We start from the raw sequence: 23839 nt of genomic DNA, 5'->3' as shown, positions 1-23839 counted from the left end.
AAACATTATGCATTTATTGGCCAGTACGAACAGTGATTATATTTTATTTATGTAAATACAGTACTGGGAGAATGCTTTGTATTATAAACTTCATCATCCATTCATCTTCACCTCCATTATCATCATCAACATTTATTTATATAGCACCAACATATTCCGTAGCGCTTTACAATTGGGGACAAACACAGTAAACTAATAAACAAACTGAGTAAAGCAGACAAAAATGTGAACAGCATGTACTTCAAAAGATATGAACGTGAGTGATGGGACATTTGGTAGAACTGTGAATGTGCACTGTGGGGAGAGAAGTAGTCCAACCCCCCCCCCCCCTTGTCTGCCTCCTGGTCTGGGGGTGTGGGTGAGATGGAGACCACCATGTGACAGGTCTGGGGATGTGGGTGAGATGGAGACCACCATGTGACAGGTCTGGAGGTGTGGGTGAGATGGAGACCACCATGTGACAGGTCTGGGGGTGTGGGTGAGATGGAGGCCACCATGTGACAGGTCTGGGGGTGTGGGTGAGTTGGAGGCCACCATGTGACAGGTCTGGAGGTGTGGGTGAGATGGAGACCACCATGTGACAGGTCTGGAGGTGTGGGTGAGATGGAGACCACCATGTGACAGGTCTGGGGGTGTGGGTGAGATGGAGACCACCATGTGACAGGTCTGGAGGTGTGGGTGAGATGGAGACCACCATGTGACAGGTCTGGGGGTGTGGGTGAGTTGGAGGCCACCATGTGACAGGTCTGGGGGTGTGGGTGAGATGGAGGCCACCATGTGACAGGTCTGGGGGTGTGGGTGAGTTGGAGGCCACCATGTGACAGGTCTGGAGGTGTGGGTGAGATGGAGACCACCATGTGACAGGTCTGGGGGTGTGGGTGAGATGGAGACCACCATGTGACAGGTCTGGAGGTGTGGGTGAGATGGAGACCACCATGTGACAGGTCTGGGGATGTGGGTGAGATGGAGGCCACCATGTGACAGGTCTGGAGGTGTGGGTGAGATGGAGACCACCATGTGACAGGTCTGGAGGTGTGGGTGAGATGGAGACCACCATGTGACAGGTCTGGGGGTGTGGGTGAGATGGAGGCCACCATGTGACAGGTCTGGAGGTGTGGGTGAGATGGAGGCCACCATGTGAGAGGGCTGCAGGTGAGGCAGTGTCTGATTGCATGAGCCATGTTTCTGCTATTGCCAGAAGGTTGAGGTTTCTTGAGAGGAAGAGATCATGAATGGAGGTAAGTTTGTTACAAACAGAGCGTGTATTCCAAAGGGCACATTTAAAGGACTTTGGAAGAGAGGGGAGACAGGTGATGTGTTTGAGGTTTGCTCTAGAGCGGTAGTGCTCAGATGTATGTGTGTGTAAGTAGTGGGGGACCTGGATTAGGTGATATATCACCAGCCAATAGAAGCAGAGAGAGACAATGATAGGTAAGGGGATTGTAAGATGTGTGACCTTTTATTTTCTGGCGACAGGTGGAGGTTGTGCTTGTTAGAGATAATAAATAGGACAACAGTTCATGGGTGTTGACTAGAGGTGAGCGGAGTAATGAAGGTGTAATGTGAACAAATGTTTGTGTTGGTGGAGGGGTGAGAGATGACACCGTCCTAAAGATCATGCCATGAAAAGAGACCAAGAAAAGCAATTTGTGAAACATTGTGATGAGAGTAAAAGCTAAAGAGTTAGTGGATTGTAAAGAATTACCTCTTTGCAGTGTTCCGTATAGATAGACTAGTAAAGCAGAAATAGGCTGTGGCAGATGTAGCTTATTCCTGGAAGTAATTAAATGTTGTCCAATGTTTGTCTAACTTTGCTTTTCCATACACTTTGTCAGAAACCCCACTTAGTGCAGAAAACAGACACATGCATCTCACCCCATAGACCAGGCCTGTCCAACCTGCGGCCCTCCAGATGTTGTGAAACTAAAAGTCCCAGCATGCGCTTCCAGCTATCAACTGGTTGTCTACCAGCAAAGCATGCTGGGGCTTGTAGTTTCACAACACCTGGAGGGCCGCAGGTTGGACAAGCCTGCCATAGACTGAAGATAAGATGTAGTCAGGCTAATTTAGGAATACACTACAGCTGTGCTAATTGGTCAGATAATCAAAGGAAAAGAAATATTTGTTGAATAGGCTAGAGGAGGCCAGATACCTATCATAAATTAGGCATCAATAAAAGACTGGGCCAACCTAAGATTGAACAGATAACAAATTCCTATAACATACTTTGTAAACACACAGTTGCAGGGATGAGATGCACAGATTAATGTAGTTCAGAACAGCAGAGCATGGACGTACTTTGTAAACACACAGGTTTCCCTGTATTTACGTAATGCCGGCTTAGTTCCTTACAATATTAACAATTTAATCAATCTCCTTCCTCTATATTAATGTGAATACTTTATTATTTAGCCACATACATTCAAGTTTAATTCTTCAGATTTCAGTGGCGCACGCAGGGGGGTTTCTGGGTCTCCAGAAACCCCCCCCCCCCTCCGCTAAAAAAGTGCCCCACATATCGGCACTGTACTATACAGCACGCCGCCGACGCTTCTTTGACAGCGCCGCAGTAGCTCTCTAGCGTTTTGGTTTTTTTCGGGGGTGGAGGAAACCCCCCCTGAAAAATCCTCCGTGCGCCCCTGGATTTATTTAGTGTATTCTTAAATATATCCCTTTTGGCCATAGCGTTTCATATTATTAACATTATTACCTGCATACATGTAATGACAATGAATTATAAGATAAGATGACTATATAAATATATAAATTGCAGAGATGTATAACAGGTAATAAGTATGTACAAAAAAAGTTAGATCTTATAGGGTGGGATAAATCACTGTAACATTTTGGCATCTACTATCAAGGTAATGTAGACCTACACGTGCATCGATTCATCCATCCCGTGCTGCTCTCGGACAATCATTGCTGTAGACACATTGTTCTCTCCGGCCACTGCCGTCAAATCATCAATAAGCTGCAAGAAGACCAACAAAGCCATAACCAGCACTGTAACATGTTCACTATTGTCCTTATAACTCCCATGCACTATGGTCTGCATTACACTACGGTCTGTATTACACTACGGTGATAGCGGTGACTGCTGTCTGTATTACACTACGGTCTGTATTACACTACGGTGATAGCGGTGACTGCTGTCTGTATTACACTACGGTCTGTATTACACTACGGTGATAGCGGTGACTGCTGTATGTATTACACTACGGTCTGTATTACACTACGGTGATAGCGGTGACTGCTGTATGTATTACACTACGGTGATAGCGGTGACTGCTGCATGTATTACACTATAGTATGTTGATACTGGGAACTGTAGAATATTATGGAGTCAGGAAGGAATGTTGGCCCTTGCAAGGTAAATCTGAATAAGCTTTATAGGGTTTTTGTCTTATTGGATGAAATGTTTTTTTGAAGATAGAATCTATGGATTTATGTAACTATGACTTTGGCAAAGGAGAAAGGAAATGTATTGTAGGAAATGCTGTCTCGTGTTCCTATACAGTACAGTGTATCAGAGCTGCAGCGTTTATCTGTAGCCGTGTCTGACACCGAGCGCAGGATTGTGCACTTGAGCGGTGAAGGTGCCTATATCAGACTCCTGACTTCTCTGAATATTCTGCTTCTGGTTTACAAATGCAAAAACCTAAAAACCTGCGCTGAATTAGATAACTGATGTGTAGGAATGACAAACTCCAGTAAGTGAATTCAGGCCAGGTTATCACAACATATAATCACCCCATGTGAGTATGGGGAATGATCCCCTTAGCTGGACCCTGCTGTTATGTAACACTGATACTAACACATTTCTTCTCTCTGGATATTATTTCACAGATGTACTTTAACCTTTGTATCTAGTGACTCTGTGCCATACCTGTGGCGTTATTCTGTAGGATCTGCAGGTCCATGTTTGTGTTAGGCAGAGGCTGACAGCTCTCTGTATCCGTCCTACAATCTGCATGGTTCTCCTCCTACACAGCCAGGGCTCAGTCTATACATATAGAGATATAGCAGGTTGTTATACGACACAAGGACATTCCAGGGGCGTGTGAGGGGTGGAGAGGCCTGACATACAAATCAGCAACACCCCCTTAAAGACATATTACCATACAGAGAGGACGCCCCAAGCTACAATCAAGGAGTATTATGAAACACCAGCTATTTACCTAAATTTAAATAATATGCCATTATGCCCTTTTGGCTAGCAACACTTTGGGCTGTTACACTGTATTATATGCAGCAAATCACAACCTGAGTTTATGACAAATGGCCCAAAGTCATTTAACCCTTGTAAAAAATCAGTTACATATTCACAAATAAAAACCTACTTCAACATATAACAGTGTTAAATATGATTTTTTGTTAAGGCCTCATAAGGCCTTTGTTCAGCCATTTTATTGTAACTTGTATAGAAATATTATTTGCTAGAAGAGATTATTCATTTTTCTGTTAACTTGCAGTTTTGCAATATGTGAGCCTATGGCCTTGAAGTTGAACTAATAGAGAACACCTGAAGAATGTAATCAGTTATGAAAACAATAATGAGCTTCATATCCAGCTGGTAGTATGGGAGCTGTATCCATGGTGCTGCACATAGCATATCTCCAACTCCCCTTGAGATAAGAAATAATAGGCTCATCTGTCCTTAGAAGGGGGAGAAAAGTAAACACCTCAAGAATACGTGAGAAAGTTAATCAGTAGCGCTTCTCATAAACTAGTGGTATAAACTATTGTATGCATATGACGTAGGATTCATTTATTCAGTAGCCTATAAAAACCTGTATCTTTGTATCAATAAACTAGAGAATATTCCTTGCATACAGAACTTGGTCTGTGTCAATTCTCTCCAGCTGATTGAAGCGCTTCCAGATATACTTGACACCACAGGCTGACTTGGGTCAGAATTTTAGATTTAACAACTTGGAGGTCGCCACAGAGATTCGCTGTCCAGCAGGCTACAAGACAGACAACGGAGGTTTCCCAGCACATTGAACCCCAACATCCGCGGTCAGTAGATTTCTACTCGTTGGTCTTCCTAGTCTGGGTCACCTCATGTCTGTCTGAGGCACCTGACACGCGAATTTGTGAGTCTCAAGTATCATCTGATTAATATAATACAGTATTAACCCAATTTGTTTACTGTAATTGTATTGTTGATTAGATTTTTGAAAGATGATTGAATTTTGAGTGCATGTGTTTGTACCTATGTATGATGTATAAAGCATAAAAGTCACATAAGACATTGATCAAAGAAGCATGTAATGGAATAGAGGGATTTAGAGAGTTATTGTTTTGAACATTGAGTGAACATTTTAGACACCATCCCCAGAGGTATATCAAAGAAGGGAGATTCTGTAATCTGCCCAAATTGTGTAAGAGAGATTTCCAAAAGACCTTCGTCCCAGATACTGTCAAAGAAGCTATTTAGCACGGACATCCAGTACAAGGAGTCCACAGAACAGGACGTCCAGTGCAAGGACAACCCACAGAAACTAGATAAGAGTCCCGATTTGGACTCAACAGAATACTGTCAATACGAGTAATATAGATAGTAAACAAATGACAGCAGCTCCCTCATAGATATGATGCACAAAGACTAAAGGAAATGGGGGAGTAGAAGGTCTGCAGGGAATTTGACAAGAAAGCGGGGATAGCCAAAGATATGTGTGGATGGAGAAACAAAGGTGTTGCAAGTGGTAATGTGACAAGAACAAAGGGGTATTGAGATCAAACCCCAAGAGATTGTTTGAGGTGGCACAGGAAAGTTAAGAGATCTGAAAAGTCGAAATATATGTGGATATGCTAAATGCATCGGAAGCTGAATAATGAATCAAGTAGGTTGTATATTATAAATGTATGTTTGATCCTGTGCAGCTGAATAAGTGAAATGTGCCCCTCCCTTATTCTGTGTAAATGATTTCAGTGTGTTGAGATAAGAAGCACACTGTTTTTTTTGTTTTTTGACAATGTATGTAAAATTAAAAAAATGTGTCCGGAGTGCTGATTGATGATAACATGTTGAAGCTAACTTGTATTTAGTGTAATGCTGGGACTTGTAGTTCCACAGCAGTAGGCTGGAAGATGTCAGTTAAGTTTTCTTTCTCTGTATGTGAGTTTTGTCTCCGTCTTACTGCGTGTGAGAGAGATCCGTGATAATTCACATTGTTTGTTCTCTGTCTTAGTGCTCTATAAGGGAGATGTTTGATTTACTTTAAATCACAATGTTTGTCTGTCTTGTCCGTTTTTTACAAGAGACATGTTTCAAGGTTGAAAAAGTTGTACATTCATTGCTTAATGATAAGCTTTTAAAAAGATACAAAAGAAGTTTTAAAATGTTTGGTCCGATTGCACGGACAAGATTGTAAATAATGTACATTATCACTATAAGTACTAGTGTCAGAACAAAGCTGGCTGGGATCCAACAAGCCGTTTCTGTATTTGAACAAAATAATTTTGTTTCTGAAGTTCAGAAATATAGCTTTCTCTTTAATGAAGTTGAGAATTGTGGGAGTGAGCTTACATGCTGTTTTTATCTGTGTTAAAATGGCGCTGATGAATGTTCTCAGAAATCAGGAGGGTTTGTTATGCCTTTAAAGAAATGTTACGAGATAAAATGTCGTCTGTGAGCGAGACTTAAGTAAATATATTTTTACTTTGAACACGAAAATCACAGAATCTAGAAATATGTGTGAATATTTGGTCACGGGAGAGAGATTTTGTTGAGAAAATGTTGAATGATTTACAGACACAATGTATTGTGTCTAACGAGAGTACTCTGATTTATGAGACAGTGCTGCTTTTAAAATGGTTGAATACTTGGAACCAAGATTCCAGATTGAATGTTTCTAAACCCGGAAATTTAATTAGTGTCATTTAAAAGGGCTGTACTAAGAGATGATAAGAAAGGAGTGGCTTTGAACACTCGCCCAGGTCTCGTCACTTTGACATTCTCTATTTGTGAAATTAGGGACTGCCCCTTTGAGGAAATCAAGGCATGGAACGCATAGCGTCACAGTTAAGCTTTTAGCAGCTGTTCACTGGTTACCTGATAACAGTATACACGCATGTTACAGTTACAGTAATTCCTAGTAAATAAATGTTAATCTCTATGCAAAAGTTTTTTTATTCACAGGTCTCCAGCTGCAAAGACCCATTAGGCAATCCAGATTGCATTGATTTAACTTCCAATGCACCATCTTTGCACCACAACAAACATAAGTATAAACTAATGAAGGATTTAAATAACGTAAACTCTTCTGAGTAATGATTACCTTGTTTTGGAAGAGATATTAGAGTTTATGTGCTATTCACATAGCAAATGCATGAACTAGGTGGTTTTTCTGTATGTGCAGAAAGCAAAAGGTTTTTATTTGTATCCTCATTACAGTTTTGAGTAAATCAGTGTTTGTAAAGACATTTACTGCCCTTATTTACTGTGCTATAATTGTCATATACTGTAAATAATTCTTTTTATTGTGGGTATGGTAATGCATTGATGGGAATTCTATATTTTTACAGAAATGAAAAAGATTTAAGACTTTAAGAGCAATTGTATGTGCTCCTGCATTAGCACTTCTGGATCATAGCAAGCCATTTATACTCTCCTCTGAGCAGAACCAAATGTTTAACCAATTTTAAGCTGAAATAACTTCAGCGCCAGCACTGGCTTTGCCAGATTATGACAAGCCTTTCACATTATTTTGTTATGAAGTCAGTGCACATGTACAAGGAGTACTGACACAAATACATGGTCGCAAGCTAAGGTCACTTGCATACTACTCTGCTTTAGTGCTTGAAAAGAGTATAGATATTGTGCTAGGACACCCAGTTACCTTAACGGTATCGTACGTTGTGACAGAAACCAAGCACAAGCAAAACATTTGTTACCGGCCAGATTTACTAAGTATGAAGATATACAGCACAAAGGACATTCCCTCCTATTGTGAAATGAGTGACATATAACACTTGCCGAGCGCACTGTGTATTTTCTTCCTCCCTTTCCTTTTTTATTAGAAGAAAAAAAAAAAAAAAAAAAAAAAGGAAGCACAAGAGGCCCCAGAGCCTCTCATGTTCACAGATATATGTTAAGACCTTCAGACAAGGGGAATCTGAGTAAACTGTATTTTAAGTTTTTTAAAGGTCCAAGGGAGACCAGAGAGGGGAGTTCATTGATATTAGCAGGAGGAATATAGATTGCACGTTATTTTCCTTTGCTGTGCGCTGTAGATGTGTACTAGACTAGAAAGGAAAGCCAAGTTTGGAAGAACCAGACTCAGGCCCATAGTAATGTATAGATCATTATACATAATTAGAAAATTCTAATATGAAAGTTTAACCCAACCAAATAAAGAAAAGAGCAACCCATGACTACAGGGGTTTACACCCAATGCAGGAATGTGTTTGTGAGTATTGTGGCCCAACACATTATTATATACACTAATAGAACTGATGATGTGGCTTATTAACAGGTTATTTAAGCTAAGTGTTTCTCTTCCAGAAGAATTAAAGTTACCACATCTGTCTTAACCGTTGTACTGTACACTCCATCTAATGAGTGTAAACTTTGTGGAACTCAGAAACCAAGAACCTTTTCCTTGGATTCCACATGCTCCTTACTGAAGCCTATCCTAATGAAGTAGCACTGCTTACTCCCAGTAACGTTACACTTAAGCAGTGCACAATGTTGAATCCTGCTGCCTTATTGCAGCAAGTTTCAAAAGATGGGAGAAGTACCTGTATATATTGGGGTTACCCTAGGGATTTGGGGGAATTCCATTCCAGCTTGAACAGAAAGAAAGGAAAAAAAAAAAAAATGCAAACAAAATTTTTCTGAACATGATTGCATAGAACTAATGAAACAAGAATCTCTGGTTTTATCTCACATTAAAGATAAACCATTACCAGATGCAGACATCACTCTTTTTGTAGATGGTTCACACTATCACATAGATCCTGTCCCGTATACAGGGTGTGCTGTAACCACACACACAGAAATAGTGATTCAACAGACTCTACCGAGTCACATGTCAGCACAAGAAGCTGAACTAAAGGCCCTGACACTTGCATGCATATATGCAAAAGGACAAAGAGTAAATATTTACACTGATTCAAGTTATGCATTTGTAATTGCGCATGATTATGGCCCTGTATGGAAAAGTAGGGACCTTATGGGTTCAGCAAGCAAACCAGTCAATATGATGAACATACCAGGGCATTGTTCACTGCATTCCAGCTGTCCTCCAAACAGTGATGAAGATGAAGACACACACAGAGATACTACCCCCGAAGCTAAGTGAAATAGACCAGGCCGCACGAGAAGCCGCCATAGCCCCAGTACCCCAAGGGGAGTCTATTTACATGGTGACCCCCTGACCCCTGTTTGACCAGAGCACACTCCAACTTATGGAAAGACAAGCAACAGAAAATAAGAAAAAGACTTGGGCAATACATGGAGCACTAGAAGTGCAAGGAGTGGTGTAAAGGTCAGCGTTTGTGTCTGCCAAAAGTAGTTTATCCCATTATGGCCAATATAGCACACGAGAAAGTGCATCTGGGAAAAGATGCTATGGTTGTACTCACTAGCAGCTTATGGATAGTACCAGGGTTCGCCCAAACAGCACAGTCGTTAGTGGCAGAATGCCTAGTCTGTGCACAAAGTAACCCGAGTAAGTCTGTCCTATGGAAAAGCACACCCCAGACATAATATCCCTATAAGAGGATACAGATAGACTTTATAACTTCCCAAATGCTCGGGCTTTGAGAATGTGCTTGTCTGTGTCAACTTCTTTAGTCACTGGCTGGAGACATGGCTGTATAGAAAAGCAAATGCTAAAGCATTAGCCAAGAAAATTGCGAATGAGGTAATCTGATGATATGGTGTACCAGAGGTCATTGTAAGTGACAGAGGGATACACTTTACGGGGCAAGGATTCCAGAAACTATCACACCCCCTACAGATCCCAAAGTTCAGGATGTATGGAGCGCCTTAATGGTACACTGAAATTGAAAATGCAGAAAATAATGGCTGAAACAGGTCTGCCATGGATCTCATGTTTACCTGCACTCAGTAAAAAATACTGCTAGGAAAGACACAGGTTTAACACCATATGAGATATTGTTTGGCACAGCAAACAGAACAGGCTGTTATTTTCCATAGCAACTACACCATGTATATAGTGATTTGTTGAATTATGTTGCCTTATTATAGAAACAACTAACTGAAATACATGGTCAAATATTCTCCTCCATTGCAAACCCTAATTTTGATACAGGTACCCATAAACTGCACCCTGGGGGGCTGGGTGGTCGTGAGAAAGCACATCAGGAGAAGTCTTGAACCCAGATACAAGGGTCCTTATCAAGTCCTGTTGACGACTCCCATGGCAGTGAAAGTACAGGAAAGAGACACCTGGATTCACGCATAACACTGCAAAGTCTTCAAATCAGGGGAGTCTTGTTCTGATAAATAGAAATGACTGTCTCATTGTATTGATATGTCTTGCCAGAATAATTGTGACTGAAGTAGGGATTAAGGCCTCCCTAACCCAGTATGAAACAGACAGTTAAGTGACATATTGCCTATGCCACTGTGAGAAACATATGGGAAGGAGTGCTCAACAATTTGCACTCATAGTAGAGTAAACTCTGAAAATGTCTTTGTGCAGATGCATAACCTCATTGGTAAAGTTGTCAGTAATGATTCATGTTGGATATTGGAAATATTGGCATTAGTAGCAAATGGTTTAGCAATCCTGTTGATCGTATAGGTGATAATGAAACTAAATATATGGCTGATTAAGAAGTTACTGACACTTGATTGTTGTCTCTCCAAAAAGGGAACCACTGAAAATCCCGAACCTCTGATGATCACAGAAATTACTTCTGAAACCTGACCAGACTATGAGTGTCATGAATTATTTGGACTAGCAAAGCCAAAGAACTGCAGAGTTTGCAACAAGAAACTACTAAAGATTGAACAAAGGACATGCAAGGCCTGCAGAACTACTATAGACTCATTAACTATCTTTTAAGAAACCATCTTTTAAGAAACCATCTTCTAAGAAACCATCTTTTCTAGACATGGACATTTGCCAAAATGCATCTCCTCATAAATCAAGTTAGGACAGGGAGGATCACAGGCTTATTAGTGGGGGATGAGTTGACAGATTCCTAAGGGGACCAACTCTATGCATGTGGCCTCCTACATGTGTATAAGTACCTGCTTATTAAGAATGTGGTTCTATAGATAGGATTAGGTAGGTAGGAGGAGAAAGGGTCGAAAATTGAATAAAAGATGGGAAATGTTAAATATGATTTTTTGTTAAGGCCTCATAAGGCCTTTGTTCAGCCATTTTATTGTAACTTGTATAGAAATATTATTTGCTAGAAGAGATTATTCATTTTTCTGTTAACTTGCAGTTTTGCAATATGTGAGCCTATGGCCTTGAAGTTGAACTAATAGAGAACACCTGAAGAATGTAACCAGTTATGAAAACAATAATGAGCTTCATATCCAGCTGGTAGTATGGGAACTGTATCCATGGTGTTGCACATAGCATATCTCCAACTCCCCTTGAGATAAGAAATAATAGGCTCATCTGTCCTTAGAAGGGGGAGAAAAGTAAACACCTCAAGAATACGTGAGAAAGTTAATCAGTAGCGCTTCTCATAAACTAGTGGTATAAACTATTGTATGCATATGACGTAGGATTCATTTATTCAGTAGCCTATAAAAACCTGTATCTTTGTATCAATAAACTAGAGAATATTCCTTGCATACAGAACTTGGTCTGTGTCAATTCTCTCCAGCTGATTGAAGCGCTTCCAGATATACTTGACACCACAGGCTGACTTGGGTCAGAATTTTAGATTTAACAACAGCCCCAGTGATATACATGTAATAAAGAGTAGTGATATGCTGGGAAATATAACACTGATATATTTATTTACAGGTTGTTTCAATTACCCAGGTTCTGTCTTATTGGAAGCTCTTCACTGTTGATCTGCTGTATTGTGGGATAAGCCTGGTACATCACAATATTACTTTGGTGTAAGCGTTTACTACACTACAAGCAGTCTCCCTCTCCTGTGTTCTCTAATCGTGATTATATCTATATATATATATCATACCTGCCCACTCTCACGGAATTTCTTTGAAAAAAGTGCAAGGGTGCCAATATTTTTGGCCACAACAGTATTATTGATTTACAGGTATAAATAATGGTGATATACAGGGAGCATATAGTATTTATCTACAGGGATATATATAAAATAGTGATAAGTAAGGATATATAATAGTGATAAACAGGGACTTATATAATAGTGATATACTGAGATATTATACACCGGTCAGCCACAACATTAAAACTACCTGCCTATTGAATATATATGTATATATATATATATATATATATATATATATATATATATATATATATATATATATAAATATTCCAATTTCCAGCACACACAGTATAGGAGTATTATAATACATAAACACTGATCAGCCACAATATTAAAACCAACTCCTAATATTGTGTAGTACCCCCTCATGCTGCCAAAACCCAGCTCTGACCCATTGAGACATGGACTCCACAAGACCTATGAAGATGTCCTGTGGTATCTGGCACCAAGACGTTAGCAGCAGATTCTGTAAGTTCTGCTATGAGCCTATAAATTGATTGAGCAACTTTCACTTCTGTATTTGTCTGAGAGGCATGTTGGTGTCAGTAGCTGAGGGGGAGAGCTGGCGCTGTATTGCTATTTGGAGGCTTCTGGGGTACCTCTTGGTAAGTTAGCTCTAAATTTAAAAACACATATATGTATGGCCCAAATATATGGGACTCTCATTGTTTAGAGTTAGGACCACCCTATTAGCAGAAGCGCCATAGAGTGGCGGGTGGCTTTAACATATATTTGCAAATGTGTGCAACTGAGACTTTTGCATTTTTATCTACAGTAGAAATAGCAGATCTGTTGCTGGCTATAGCAGTGTGCTGGGGGATCTCTGTGTGTTTGTTCCCTTTAGGATAACCCCACCCTTTCATGCACCTGCTATAGCCTATAAATTGATTGAGCAACTTCCACTTCTGTATAAGTTCTGTAAGTTGCAAGGTGGGGCCTCCTTAGCTCGGACTTGTTTTTCCAGCACATCCTAAAGATGTCAACACCTTGAACTCTTTGTCATGTTCCTCAAACCATTCCTGAACAATTCCTGCAGTGTGACAGGGGCATTATCCTGCTGAAAGAGGCCACTGCCATCAGGTAATACCGCTGTCATGAAGGATGTACTTGGTCTGCAGCAATGTTTAGGTAGCTGGTACGTGTCAAAGTAACATCCACATGAATGTCAGGACCCAAGGTTTCCCAGCAGAACATTGCCCAGAACATCACACTGCCTCCACCAGCCTGGCTTCTTCCCATAGTGCATCCTAGTACCATCTCTTTCCCGGGAAAACGGCGCACATGCATCCGGCCGTCCACATGATGTAAAACAAAAAATTATTCATCAGACCAGGCCACCTTCTTCTATTGCTCCATGGTCCAGTTCTGATGCTCACATGCCCATTGTAGACGCTTTCAGTGGACAGGGGTCAGCTTGGACACTCTGCCCGGTCTGCGGCTATAGGACCCCATACGCAGCAAGCTGCGATGCACAGTGTGTTCTGACACCTCTCTATCATAGCCAGCATTAACTAGTTCAGCAATTTGTGCTACAGTAGCACTTCTGTGTGATTGGACCAGATGGGCGCCTTCGCTACCCAAGCGCACCAATGAGCCTAGGCTGCCTATGACCACATCGTTGTCCTTCCCTGGACCAATTTTGGTAGGTACCAACCACTGCATACAGGTACCACCCCACCAGACTTGCCATTTTGGAGATGTTCTGACCCAGTCGTCTAGACATCACAATTTGGACATTGTCAGAGTTGCTCAGATCTTTACACTTTTCCATTTTTCCTGCTTCCAACACATCAGCCACAAGAATTGACTGTTCACTTGCTATCTAATATATCCCATAACTTGATTGGAGTATATAATACTGATTTATAGAGGAATATATATATATATATATATATATATATATATATATATATATATAAATATATGCAGGGGCAAACGCAGGGTTTGTAGAGGGGGGTTTCCACACCACGTCACCAGTGGGCATGACCAACGTGCATAGGGGCGTGGCTATAATTTTAGACAGTGCTTGGCTGCTCTCCAACTCTTCCTATCCCCATAATATACATGGGCAATGCTGTGTGCACTACTGTTAGGTGCACGCAGCTCTCTCTTTTCAAGCAGAGCTGTGTGAAGCGGGAGCAGGGTCCAACCACCTCAGTTATACAGTGCCCCAGGCTTGGAGGGGGGTTTCCAGACACTAGAAACCCCCTCGGTTTGCCTATGATATGTATATATATATATATATATATATATATGGCATAACGGGATATATAACAGTGACATACAGGGATATGTTTAGGGCAGCACTGTGGCTTAGTGGTTAGCACTTCTACCTCACAGCACTGGGGTCATGAGTTCAATTCCCGACCATGGCCTTATCTGTGTGGAGTTTGTATGTTCTCCCTGTGTTTGCATGGGTTTCCTCCGGGTGCTCTGGTTTTTTCCCACACTCCAAAAACATACTATGCAGACTTGCTGCAAGTACCTTAAGATACCTGCAAATGCATACTGGGCAATTGTGTACTTTTCACAGATGTAATTTATGCCTATAAATTTGGCGTAAATGACGTCATAGTCAGTCTATCTAATGTGACCAAAATAAAAAACAATCTGAGATTAAAGATACGGCAAACTGTTTTCCATAGTGTAGGTTAGACCAAACGCGTTTTACCACATGTAGTGGGTTTCTTAGCGGGTTCTCATGCAGAGTTATACATATATATGAGATAAATATTTATAATATGAATATATGATATACAGGAATATATGATCACAATATTCAGGGATATACAATAATAATATTTTCTCTTCACCTCTTCCGTGTTGGACCGTCTACAGCTTTCAACCTGGGTTACTGTCCATCCTGCTGCTTATTCACCGACCAGCCTCCTACATGTGACCAGTGGTATGTAGTGTCCACTACTGCAGATCTTCTCACCTGACCGCTCACTGACCAGCCTCCTACATGTGACCAGTGGTATGTAGTGTCCACCACTGCTGATCTTCTCAACTGACCGCTCACTGATCAGCCTCCTGCATGTGACCAGTGGTATGTAGTGTCCACTACTGCAGATCTTCTCACCTGACCGCTCACTGACCAGCCTCCTACATGTGAACAGTGGTATGTAGTGTCCACTACTGCAGATCTTCTCACCTGACCGCTCACTGACCAGCCTCCTGCATGTGACCAGTGGTATGTAGTGTCCACCACTGCTGATCTTCTCAACTGACCGCTCACTGATCAGCCTCCTGCATGTGACCAGTGGTATGTAGTGTCCACTACTGCAGATCTTCTCATCTGACCGCTCACTGACCAGCCTCCTACATGTGACCAGTGGTATGTAGTGTCCACCACTGCTGATCTTCTCAACTGACCGCTCACTGATCAGCCTCCTGCATGTGACCAGTGGTATGTAGTGTCCACCACTGCTGATCTTCTCACCTGACCGCTCACTGACCAGCCTTCTGCATGTAACCGTGGTATGCAGTGTCCACCACTGCTGATCTTCTCAGCTGACCGCTCACTGACCAGCCTCCTACATGTGACCAGTGGTATGTAGTGACCACTACTGCTGATCTTCTCATCTGACCGCTCACTGACCAGCCTCCTACATGTGACCAGTGGTATGTAGTGTCCACTACTGCAGATCTTCTCACCTGACCGCTCACTGACCAGCCTCCTACATGTGAACAGTGGTATGTAGTGTCCACTACTGCAGATCTTCTCACCTGACCGCTCACTGACCAGCCTCCTACATGTGACCAGTGGTATGTAGTGTCCACCACTGCTGATCTTCTCAACTGACCGCTCACTGATCAGCCTCCTGCATGTGACCAGTGGTATGTAGTGTCCACCACTGCTGATCTTCTCACCTGACCGCTCACTGACCAGCCTTCTGCATGTAACCGTGGTATGCAGTGTCCACCACTGCTGATCTTCTCACCTGACCGCTCACTGACCAGCCTCCTGCATGTGACCAGTGGTATGTAGTGTCCACCACTGCTGGTCTTCTCAGCTGACCGCTCACTGACCAGCCTTCTGCATGTAACCGTGGTATGCAGTGTCCACCACTGCTGATCTTCTCAGCTGACCGCTCACTGACCAGCCTCCTACATGTGAACAGTGATATGTAGTGTCCACCACTGCTGATCTTCTCATCTGACCGCTCACTAACCAGCCTCCTGCATGTGACCAGTGGTATGTAGTGTCCACCACTGCTGATCTTCTCACCTGACCGCTCACTGATCAGCCTCCTACATGTGACCAGTGGTATGTAGTGTCCACCACTGCTTATCTTCTCATCTGACCGCTCACTGACCAGCCTCCTACATGTGACCAGTGGTATGCAGTGTCCACCACTGCTGATCTTCTCATCTGACCGCTCACTAACCAGCCTCCTGCATGTGACCAGTGGAATGTAGTGTCCACCACTGCTGATCTTCTCACCTGACCGCTCACTGACTAGCCTCCTGCATGTGACCAGTGGTATGCAGTGTCCACCACTGCTGATCTTCTCAGCTGACCGCTCACTGACCACCTCCTACATGTGACCAGTGGTATGCAGTGTCCACCACTGCTGATCTTTTCACCTGACCGCTCACTGACCACCCTACTGCATGTGACCAGTGGTATGTAGTGTCCACCACTGCTGATCTTCTCAGCTGACCGCTCACTGACCAGCCTCCTACATGTGACCAGTGGTATGTAGTGTCCACCACTGCTGATCTTCTCAGCTGACCGCTCACTGACCAGCCTTCTGCATGTAACCGTGGTATGTAGTGTCCACCACTGCTGATCTTCTCATCTGACCGCTCACTAACCAGCCTCCTGCATGTGACCAGTGGAATGTAGTGTCCACCACTGCTGATCTTCTCACCTGACCGCTCACTGACCAGCCTCCTGCATGTGACCAGTGGTATGTAGTGTCCACCACTGCTGATCTTCTCACCTGACCACTCACTGACCAGCCTCCTACATGTGACCAGTGGTATGTAGTGTCCACCACTGCTGATCTTCTCAGCTGACCGCTCACTGACCAGCCTTCTGCATGTAACCGTGGTATGTAGTGTCCACCACTGCTGATCTTCTCACCTGACCGCTCACTGACCAGCCTCCTACATGTGACCAGTGGTATGTAGTGTCCACCACTGCTGATCTTCTCAGCTGACCGCTCACTGACCAGCCTTCTGCATGTAACCGTGGTATGTAGTGTCCACCACTGCTGATCTTCTCAGCTGACCGCTCACTGACCAGCCTCCTACATGTGACCAGTGGTATGTAGTGTCCACCACTGCTGATCTTCTCACCTGACCACTCACTGACCAGCCTCCTGCATGTGACCAGTGGTATGTAGTGTCCACCACTGCTGGTCTTCTCACCTGACCGCTCACTGATCAGCCTCCTACATGTGACCAGTGGTATGTAGTGTCCACCACTGCTGATCTTCTCACCTGACCGCTCACTGACCAGCCTCCTACATGTGAACAGTGGTATGTAGTGTCCACCACTGCTGATCTTCTCATCTGACCGCTCACTGACCAGCCTCCTGCATGTGACCAGTGGTATGTAGTGTCCACCACTGCTGATCTTCTCAGCTGACCGCTCACTGACCAGCCTCCTACATGTGACCAGTGGTATGTAGTGTCCACCACTGCTGGTCTTCTCACCTGACCGCTCACTGATCAGCCTCCTACATGTGACCAGTGGTATGTAGTGTCCACCACTGCTGATCTTCTCATCTGACCGCTCACTAACCAGCCTCCTACATGTGACCAGTGGTATGTAGTGTCCACCACTGCTGGTCTTCTCACCTGACCGCTCACTGACCAGCCTCCTGCATGTGACCAGTGGTATGTAGTGTCCACCACTGCTGATCTTCTCATCTGACCGCTCACTGACCAGCCTCCTGCATGTGACCAGTGGTATGTAGTGTCCACCACTGCTGATCTTCTCACCTGACCGCTCACTGACCAGCCTCCTACATGTGACCAGTGGTATGCAGTGTCCACCACTGCTGATCTTCTCACCTGACCGCTCACTGACCAGCCTCCTGCATGTGACCAGTGGTATGTAGTGTCCACCACTGCTGATCTTCTCACCTGACCGCTCACTGACCAGCCTCCTGCATGTGACCAGTGGTATGTAGTGTCCACCACTGCTGATCTTCTCACCTGACCGCTCACTGACCAGCCTCCTGCATGTGACCAGTGGTATGTAGTGTCCACCACTGCTGATCTTCTCGCCTGACCGCTCACTGACCAGCCTCCTGCATGTGACCAGTGGTATGTAGTGTCCACCACTGCTGATCTTCTCACCTGACCACTCACTGACCAGCCTCCTACATGTGACCAGTGGTATGTAGTGTCCACCACTGCTGATCTTCTCACCTGACCACTCACTGACCAGCCTCCTACATGTGACCAGTGGTATGTAGTGTCCACTACTGCTGATCTTCTCACCTGACCGCTCACTGACCAGCCTCCTACATGTGACCAGTGGTATGTAGTGTCCACCACTGCTGATCTTCTCACCTGACCGCTCACTGACCAGCCTCCTGCATGTGACCAGTGGTATGTAGTGTCCACCACTGCTGATCTTCTCACCTGACCGCTCAGTGACCAGCCTCCTACATGTGACCAGTGGTATGTAGTGTCCACCACTGCTGATCTTCTCAGCTGACCGCTCACTGACCAGCCTCCTACATGTGACCAGTGGTATGTAGTGTCCACCACTGCTGATCTTCTCACCTGACCGCTCACTGACCAGCCTCCTACATGTGACCAGTGGTATGTAGTGTCCACTACTGCTGATCTTCTCACCTGACCGCTCACTGACCAGCCTCCTACATGTGACCAGTGGTATGTAGTGTCCACCACTGCTGATCTTCTCACCTGACCGCTCACTGACCAGCCTCCTACATGTGACCAGTGGTATGTAGTGTCCACTACTGCTGATCTTCTCACCTGACCGCTCACTGACCAGCCTCCTACATGTGACCAGTGGTATGTAGTGTCCACCACTGCTGATCTTCTCACCTGACCGCTCACTGACCAGCCTCCTGCATGTGACCAGTGGTATGTAGTGTCCACCACTGCTGATCTTCTCACCTGACCGCTCACTGACCAGCCTCCTGCATGTGACCAGTGGTATGTAGTGTCCACCACTGCTGATCTTCTCACCTGACCGCTCACTGACCAGCCTCCTACATGTGACCAGTGGTATGTAGTGTCCACCACTGCTGATCTTCTCACCTGACCACTCACTGACCAGCCTCCTACATGTGACCAGTGGTATGTAGTGTCCACTACTGCTGATCTTCTCACCTGACCGCTCACTGACCAGCCTCCTACATGTGACCAGTGGTATGTAGTGTCCACTACTGCTGATCTTCTCAGCTGACCGCTCACTGACCAGCCTCCTACATGTGACCAGTGGTATGTAGTGTCCACTACTGCTGATCTTCTCAGCTGACCGCTCACTGACCAGCCTCCTACATGTGACCAGTGGTATGTAGTGTCCACCACTGCTGATCTTCTCAGCTGACCGCTCACTGACCAGCCTCCTACATGTGACCAGTGGTATGTAGTGTCCACCACTGCTGATCTTCTCACCTGACCGCTCACTGACCAGCCTCCTACATGTGACCAGTGGTATGTAGTGTCCACCACTGCTGATCTTCTCATCTGACCGCTCACTGACCAGCCTCCTACATGTGACCAGTGGTATGTAGTGTCCACCACTGCTGATCTTCTCACCTGACCGCTCACTGACCAGCCTCCTACATGTGACCAGTGGTATGCAGTGTCCACCACTGCTGATCTTCTCACCTGACCGCTCACTGACCAGCCTCCTACATGTGACCAGTGGTATGTAGTGTCCACTACTGCTGATCTTCTCAGCTGACCGCTCACTGACCAGCCTCCTGCATGTGACCAGTGGTATGTAGTGTCCACCACTGCTGATCTTCTCACCTGACCGCTCACTGACCAGCCTCCTACATGTGACCAGTGGTATGCAGTGTCCACTACTGCTGATCTTCTCATCTGACCGCTCACTAACCAGCCTCCTGCATGTGACCAGTGGTATGTAGTGTCCACCACTGCTGATCTTCTCACCTGACCGCTCACTGATCAGCCTCCTACATGTGACCAGTGGTATGTAGTGTCCACCACTGCTTATCTTCTCATCTGACCGCTCACTGACCAGCCTCCTACATGTGACCAGTGGTATGCAGTGTCCACCACTGCTGATCTTCTCATCTGACCGCTCACTAACCAGCCTCCTGCATGTGACCAGTGGAATGTAGTGTCCACCACTGCTGATCTTCTCACCTGACCGCTCACTGACTAGCCTCCTGCATGTGACCAGTGGTATGCAGTGTCCACCACTGCTGATCTTCTCAGCTGACCGCTCACTGACCACCTCCTACATGTGACCAGTGGTATGCAGTGTCCACCACTGCTGATCTTTTCACCTGACCGCTCACTGACCACCCTACTGCATGTGACCAGTGGTATGTAGTGTCCACCACTGCTGATCTTCTCAGCTGACCGCTCACTGACCAGCCTCCTACATGTGACCAGTGGTATGTAGTGTCCACCACTGCTGATCTTCTCAGCTGACCGCTCACTGACCAGCCTTCTGCATGTAACCGTGGTATGTAGTGTCCACCACTGCTGATCTTCTCATCTGACCGCTCACTAACCAGCCTCCTGCATGTGACCAGTGGAATGTAGTGTCCACCACTGCTGATCTTCTCACCTGACCGCTCACTGACCAGCCTCCTGCATGTGACCAGTGGTATGTAGTGTCCACCACTGCTGATCTTCTCACCTGACCACTCACTGACCAGCCTCCTACATGTGACCAGTGGTATGTAGTGTCCACCACTGCTGATCTTCTCAGCTGACCGCTCACTGACCAGCCTTCTGCATGTAACCGTGGTATGTAGTGTCCACCACTGCTGATCTTCTCACCTGACCGCTCACTGACCAGCCTCCTACATGTGACCAGTGGTATGTAGTGTCCACCACTGCTGATCTTCTCAGCTGACCGCTCACTGACCAGCCTTCTGCATGTAACCGTGGTATGTAGTGTCCACCACTGCTGATCTTCTCAGCTGACCGCTCACTGACCAGCCTCCTACATGTGACCAGTGGTATGTAGTGTCCACCACTGCTGATCTTCTCACCTGACCACTCACTGACCAGCCTCCTGCATGTGACCAGTGGTATGTAGTGTCCACCACTGCTGGTCTTCTCACCTGACCGCTCACTGATCAGCCTCCTACATGTGACCAGTGGTATGTAGTGTCCACCACTGCTGATCTTCTCACCTGACCGCTCACTGACCAGCCTCCTACATGTGAACAGTGGTATGTAGTGTCCACCACTGCTGATCTTCTCATCTGACCGCTCACTGACCAGCCTCCTGCATGTGACCAGTGGTATGTAGTGTCCACCACTGCTGATCTTCTCAGCTGACCGCTCACTGACCAGCCTCCTACATGTGACCAGTGGTATGTAGTGTCCACCACTGCTGGTCTTCTCACCTGACCGCTCACTGATCAGCCTCCTACATGTGACCAGTGGTATGTAGTGTCCACCACTGCTGATCTTCTCATCTGACCGCTCACTAACCAGCCTCCTACATGTGACCAGTGGTATGTAGTGTCCACCACTGCTGGTCTTCTCACCTGACCGCTCACTGACCAGCCTCCTGCATGTGACCAGTGGTATGTAGTGTCCACCACTGCTGATCTTCTCATCTGACCGCTCACTGACCAGCCTCCTGCATGTGACCAGTGGTATGTAGTGTCCACCACTGCTGATCTTCTCACCTGACCGCTCACTGACCAGCCTCCTACATGTGACCAGTGGTATGCAGTGTCCACCACTGCTGATCTTCTCACCTGACCGCTCACTGACCAGCCTCCTGCATGTGACCAGTGGTATGTAGTGTCCACCACTGCTGATCTTCTCACCTGACCGCTCACTGACCAGCCTCCTGCATGTGACCAGTGGTATGTAGTGTCCACCACTGCTGATCTTCTCACCTGACCGCTCACTGACCAGCCTCCTGCATGTGACCAGTGGTATGTAGTGTCCACCACTGCTGATCTTCTCGCCTGACCGCTCACTGACCAGCCTCCTGCATGTGACCAGTGGTATGTAGTGTCCACCACTGCTGATCTTCTCACCTGACCACTCACTGACCAGCCTCCTACATGTGACCAGTGGTATGTAGTGTCCACCACTGCTGATCTTCTCACCTGACCACTCACTGACCAGCCTCCTACATGTGACCAGTGGTATGTAGTGTCCACTACTGCTGATCTTCTCACCTGACCGCTCACTGACCAGCCTCCTACATGTGACCAGTGGTATGTAGTGTCCACCACTGCTGATCTTCTCACCTGACCGCTCACTGACCAGCCTCCTGCATGTGACCAGTGGTATGTAGTGTCCACCACTGCTGATCTTCTCACCTGACCGCTCAGTGACCAGCCTCCTACATGTGACCAGTGGTATGTAGTGTCCACCACTGCTGATCTTCTCAGCTGACCGCTCACTGACCAGCCTCCTACATGTGACCAGTGGTATGTAGTGTCCACCACTGCTGATCTTCTCACCTGACCGCTCACTGACCAGCCTCCTACATGTGACCAGTGGTATGTAGTGTCCACTACTGCTGATCTTCTCACCTGACCGCTCACTGACCAGCCTCCTACATGTGACCAGTGGTATGTAGTGTCCACCACTGCTGATCTTCTCACCTGACCGCTCACTGACCAGCCTCCTACATGTGACCAGTGGTATGTAGTGTCCACTACTGCTGATCTTCTCACCTGACCGCTCACTGACCAGCCTCCTACATGTGACCAGTGGTATGTAGTGTCCACCACTGCTGATCTTCTCACCTGACCGCTCACTGACCAGCCTCCTGCATGTGACCAGTGGTATGTAGTGTCCACCACTGCTGATCTTCTCACCTGACCGCTCACTGACCAGCCTCCTGCATGTGACCAGTGGTATGTAGTGTCCACCACTGCTGATCTTCTCACCTGACCGCTCACTGACCAGCCTCCTACATGTGACCAGTGGTATGTAGTGTCCACCACTGCTGATCTTCTCACCTGACCACTCACTGACCAGCCTCCTACATGTGACCAGTGGTATGTAGTGTCCACTACTGCTGATCTTCTCACCTGACCGCTCACTGACCAGCCTCCTACATGTGACCAGTGGTATGTAGTGTCCACTACTGCTGATCTTCTCAGCTGACCGCTCACTGACCAGCCTCCTACATGTGACCAGTGGTATGTAGTGTCCACTACTGCTGATCTTCTCAGCTGACCGCTCACTGACCAGCCTCCTACATGTGACCAGTGGTATGTAGTGTCCACCACTGCTGATCTTCTCAGCTGACCGCTCACTGACCAGCCTCCTACATGTGACCAGTGGTATGTAGTGTCCACCACTGCTGATCTTCTCACCTGACCGCTCACTGACCAGCCTCCTACATGTGACCAGTGGTATGTAGTGTCCACCACTGCTGATCTTCTCATCTGACCGCTCACTGACCAGCCTCCTACATGTGACCAGTGGTATGTAGTGTCCACCACTGCTGATCTTCTCACCT

At 45.6% G+C, this 23839-nt stretch overlaps 1 protein-coding gene and 1 long non-coding RNA gene across 3 annotated transcripts in view; one reads left to right on the top strand and one right to left on the bottom strand.

Moving 5' to 3' along the window:
* Positions 1–23839, bottom strand: part of LDHD (lactate dehydrogenase D) — a 70528-nt gene that overhangs the window by 43417 nt on the left and 3272 nt on the right. For both annotated transcript variants that reach the window (XM_075189475.1, XM_075189473.1), the window contains exons 2-3: positions 3890–4006; positions 2880–2974 (exon numbers count right to left, since the gene is read on the bottom strand). In XM_075189475.1, coding sequence (XP_075045576.1) covers positions 2880–2974; positions 3890–3976 — 182 coding nt within the window. In that variant the 5' untranslated portion in view covers positions 3977–4006. The remainder of the gene's footprint in view (positions 1–2879; positions 2975–3889; positions 4007–23839) is intronic.
* LOC142104663 (uncharacterized) lies at positions 5233–11342 on the top strand. The gene is made up of 2 exons (XR_012679617.1): positions 5233–5849; positions 10287–11342. It is a non-coding gene; the product is annotated as an uncharacterized LOC142104663 (long non-coding RNA).

This window comes from Mixophyes fleayi, chromosome 10, assembly GCF_038048845.1.
Source record: "Mixophyes fleayi isolate aMixFle1 chromosome 10, aMixFle1.hap1, whole genome shotgun sequence".
Classification (NCBI taxonomy): domain Eukaryota; kingdom Metazoa; phylum Chordata; class Amphibia; order Anura; family Limnodynastidae; genus Mixophyes; species Mixophyes fleayi.
Note: the sequence above shows the minus strand (reverse complement) of the source record. Positions and strands in the feature narration are given on the sequence as shown.